Source organism: Cryptotermes secundus, unplaced genomic scaffold (assembly GCF_002891405.2).
Source record: "Cryptotermes secundus unplaced genomic scaffold, Csec_1.0 scaffold537, whole genome shotgun sequence".
NCBI lineage: Eukaryota > Metazoa > Arthropoda > Insecta > Blattodea > Kalotermitidae > Cryptotermes > Cryptotermes secundus.
The window spans coordinates 65194-69888 of record NW_019740661.1 but is presented as its reverse complement, the minus strand read 5'-3'; the positions used below and the strand labels follow the sequence as shown (position 1 = coordinate 69888).

The following is a 4695-nucleotide window of genomic DNA, read 5'->3' as shown; positions in this document are numbered from 1 at the left end:
GGCTGGTGATTAGCTCGTCGCAAGGCCTTTACCTGTACACAAACACAGAAAAACGCACACAAACATCCATGCCCTGAGTGGGATTCGAACCCACGATCCCGGCTTACGAGCGAGCAAAGACAGTGCATGCCATAGACTGCTCGGCTACCGTGACCGGCAGTGAGTCCATATAGGCAACTATAAATGTCGAAGAGAGACGCAAAAGAGCAGAGGAAATATTCGGAAACTATACCTCAGCCGATCACAGTGACCGCGCGGTCTAAGGCCTGAACCGTCTTCACCCGATAGAACACTGGGATCGTAGGTTCGAATCCTACTCGAGGCATGGATATCTGTGTGCGTTTATTCTGTCTGTGTTGTTCTTTTTTAGGTAGCGTCCTTGCTTCAGGTTGATCCCCTGTCCAAGGAGTCCTACCGACTATCTATAAGATTAAGAAACTGAAAAGGCGGCCAAGGTCCACTAGGGCTGTTCAGCCACAGATAAGTAGGTAGGTAGATAAGTAGATAGATTTGTACGTCATGCCCACTCCTTTCTAATAATTAAAGAAGAGGTGATAGACTTAACGGAAATGAATTGTCTCCTACTCATAATCCTTTTGCAATGTAGACGGGCCTAGCGTCTCAAGCGATTAGTCGCTGGCTTCCCACCGCGGTGGCCCTGGTTCCATCCCGGGTCTGGTGAAGTGGGATTTGTGGTGGCCAAAGTGGCGCTGGGGCACGTTTTCTCCGAGTACTTCGGTTTCCCCTGCCAATCTCCATTCCACCACTTGCTCCACAATCACTCTCACCTATCATCTGGAGCTGGTACAATAGACCAGAAGTGGCCGCAGTACAAGGAACTTAGTCCCACCACACTAGCAATAAAAAAATGAAGATAGGATGATACGGAAGGAAGCACAAATCTAGTAAGTCACAAACTCATGGCAGGTGGGGGAGATGATGTCAGATGTCCGGGCTGCCTTCATGTCATTAGTTCGTAAAGCGAAATGGATGGACAAGGAGACGACGAACCACGCCCTCAGCAAAGTCCGAGCCATGCGTCTCGTAATTGCCTACCCGGACTTCTTCGTGGCACGAGGCTATATCGAGGACCAGTACAAAGGCGTGAGTAAAACTGTGTCATAATTCATCCACTTCTGTACGATAGGAAAAACTGACATGATATTTAGAGAGATTGCTTCTCATTACACAGAATGTGTTTTTATCCCTCCGTACTCTTTGCAAAAGAATAACTTATAATTATCTCCCTGTAAGTAAAATCCGAAAAATCATCTTCCTTAATAATGACGCCTTCCACTGAACATGATCTTTTGCCAGTTCCCTCAATCTCCCACACAAATAAATTTTTCCTTTATACTCATGTCAATGTTATCCTCCCAGCTCCTGGTAGATCTGGTAACACGGAATTAATTGGAGAAAACCTTTCACAGTGACAATGTTTCCAACACAAATCCCACATGTACTTACCCGCAATTGGTCTCTGGCCTCCGAGGTGGGGGCTCTGCGACCGCACATCTGTTTCCAATTCTGAAAGCATATTAGTTAATTAAGACTTTTCGATCTCCACAACAAAACTCAAGCCCCGCATTAATCAACCAGGCTCAACTTCATATAAGTGTACGTTTATATAAAAGGTAAAGCTATCCCTGTAACATGCTATGGAGGCCCATAGGGTTGTGAGACATCGAGGCTCCCACATTTTCTAGACAATCGGCTCACAGATGGAGGTAAGTTTGTCAGCCTTATTCTCCGGCAGCCCTTTACCCCCAGGAAGATTCCTGATACTCATTTATTTTAGAGGCTGAGTCGACCCCATGGCCATAGTGTTGCTGGAAGGATTAGGTAAATTGAAGATATCCACCTCATTGGGACTCGAACCCGCGACCTTCCGGCTTGTACGATAGTGCCTCAATATAAATGTAACCTTTTACTTATCACAACCTTTTACGTTTTACTATATCGAAATGAAGACGGGGACTTTCGATTCGTTTGCGAACGAAGCCAAACCCTTTTAACGACCGGGTTACACGTAAGTTTAACCCACGCACAAATTCAAACATAGGTAAAGTAGAAAATGAAATAAATACCGGTTCATGAACTTTGAACCCCATTCGTAGATCTGTAGATAAAGAGTCCAGCAGGCGGTGAGCACGAGAGCTGTACAGAACATGCACAACTAATCACATCGATCGCTACGAATCTTTGCTCGTTAGGTGTGGCTGCTCCACTGGAAAACTGGCTGCCCCTTGGGAAACATCCTGGGGGCGTCCATATCTGTGCACTTAGCGTTAGAAACCATGGGCGTGGAAAGATATTAAGATAGCATTTCTCATATGGCGCACAATAAAGATAATTCTTTATCTACATAATTATTGTAAGCTATGCAGGCCTATGTNTGTGTGTGTAAGTTTGATGGAGACATGTGAAAGGCGTAGACCCTATATTTATAAGTGTGTACATGATCCATCCATATACAGAGAGGTTCTTTTGTAACTTTACGCGTTCACGGCACTGAGCTTCACGGTGGCCGGTGCGTCTCCTGTTGCGAGGCGCATAAGAATTTTGCCGGTTCTGTTCTCAGTTACATTTAGTGAATGATATCGTGCGATACATTTAAGAGCAATGTGTATTTCTGTATGACACCTATGTGAAATGCAGATCTGCTGGAAAGTGTTGGCGAAAATTTCGAAAAAATTTGCGTGATGAAAGCTTTCCAAGCAGACGAACGATTCATAGTTTGGTGAATAAACTTAGAACAACGGGACTCTTAATAGACATTAAACAAAAACATAAGAGCTGAATGCTTGCTGAGGAGCAGTTAGATAACATAGGGGCCAGACTTAAATATAAATATAGAAAATCACTGAAACGTCTAGCCCAAGAGACTGGAGTGTCAAAGTCTAATGTACGAGTAAGAACGGCAGCATAATTGCTGTAGCCACCCAGTTAAAGTTAGTGTCCGCTGTGCTGTAAGTGTAAGGTTTCTTGTACCTGTGTTTTTTTAACGAAACAATTAATTACAAAAAATATCTACGTGTAGACAGGACAGCAATTTCAACACCTCTTCTGATCTGTGAATTGTAACTACTTCATTTCAAACGCTATCGCCTATCAGGCATGCAGATTCAACAGCAAAATTCGCCTGCATCTCGCAGCAAGCAGTGCACCGGTCGCCGTGAAACGCAGAGCCGTGAACTCGCCTAGTTACTAAAAAACTCCCTGTACATAATTATATATTTACTAAACCTACTTACGAATATAATGTTAGTATTTCGCGTAATGCAAGTACAGTTGGAAATGACACTTTAATTATATTTATACGTATATGTGCTGGCTTTCATTTAATTCTTCATCCAGCGCCACGCATTTCACGTACATAATTTTAATAGATCTTACGGTATAGAAAATAAACAATTTAACAGAATAACGAGGTTGCAGGAAAGATTAACAGCTTTGAGAACAAGGGGCACGAGAAGCGTAGTCATAACAGTCGATCCTATTTCTTCTGAATCTAATCTCATTTATTTCTATCGTCCGTGCTTTGGACCGGGTGGCATCTCCCTTCAGGCTCTAATAATTGCTGATGATTCAGATTTAGTGTCTTTTTACACCGTATCAAGTAAATTACCCAGGTTGCTTTATGACACTTCATTTCCTGTGAGGGTTCCTCAACCCACCACTTATCTGTCTATGAGAATGTCAGTCAAGTAAGCAACAATGCGGTAAGCCTTAACTTATTTTGAAATAATGAACCTGCATTCAGCCTGACTTGTCCCTTGTTGAAATGACCTATCTTACATCTTACTTCCTTTTAAGGTGACAATCAGGAGAGGCGAGTACTTGAAGAGTGTCCTGAGTGTTTTCACCGCAGAAGCGAACAGAGTTCTGGGAAGTCTTGATTCAGCCATTGATTTCAGGTATGTTCCACGGCAGCTGCCTTCCTCTGTAGGCATGGATGACGAACTGTATAACATCTATGTAAGATTCGAGGCTTTCACGGCGGTGACTATGAAGAAAGCAGTATTCTGGGATTTGGCACCGTGTATATGTAGTGTTAACCGATGTTTCGGAGGATAGTATCGCCTCCATCTTCAGGGTAGAAGGAAAAATATAAGAAATCCGCAAGCGAAGAGACCGTGAGAACCGGTAAAAGCAGACTGATGTTGGAACAGTCTGAAGATGGAGGCGATACGTTCCTCCGAAACGTCGGTTAACACTACATATACACGGTGCCAAATCCCAGAATACTGCTTTCTTCATAGTCACCGCCGTGAAAGCCTCGAATCTTACATAGATGTTATACAGTTCGTCATCCATGCCTACAGAGGAAGGCAGCTGCCGTGGAACATACCTGAAATCAATGGCTGAATCAAGACTTCCCAGAACTCTGTTCGCTTCTGCGGTGAAAACACTCAGGACACTCTTCAAGTACTCGCCTCTCCTGATTGTCACCTTAAAAGGAAGTAAGATGTAAGATAGGTCATTTCAACAAGGGACAAGTCAGGCTGAATGCAGGTTCATTATTTCAAAATAAGTTAAGGCTTACCGCATTGTTGCTTACTTGACTGACATTCTCATAGACAGATAAGTGGTGGGTTGAGGAACCCTCACAGGAAATGAAGTGTCATAAACCAACCTGGGTACTTTACTTGATACGGTGTAAAAAGACACTAAATCTGAATCATCAGGAATTAT

At 43.4% G+C, this 4695-nt stretch overlaps 1 protein-coding gene across 1 annotated transcript in view; it reads left to right on the top strand.

Annotated features, from left to right (window-relative positions):
• Positions 1-4695, top strand: part of LOC111872487 (neprilysin-like) — a 23770-nt gene that overhangs the window by 18121 nt on the left and 954 nt on the right. The window contains exons 13-14 of the mRNA XM_023866452.2: positions 928-1104; positions 3817-3917. Of these exons, the coding sequence (XP_023722220.1) occupies positions 928-1104; positions 3817-3917 (278 nt within the window). The remainder of the gene's footprint in view (positions 1-927; positions 1105-3816; positions 3918-4695) is intronic.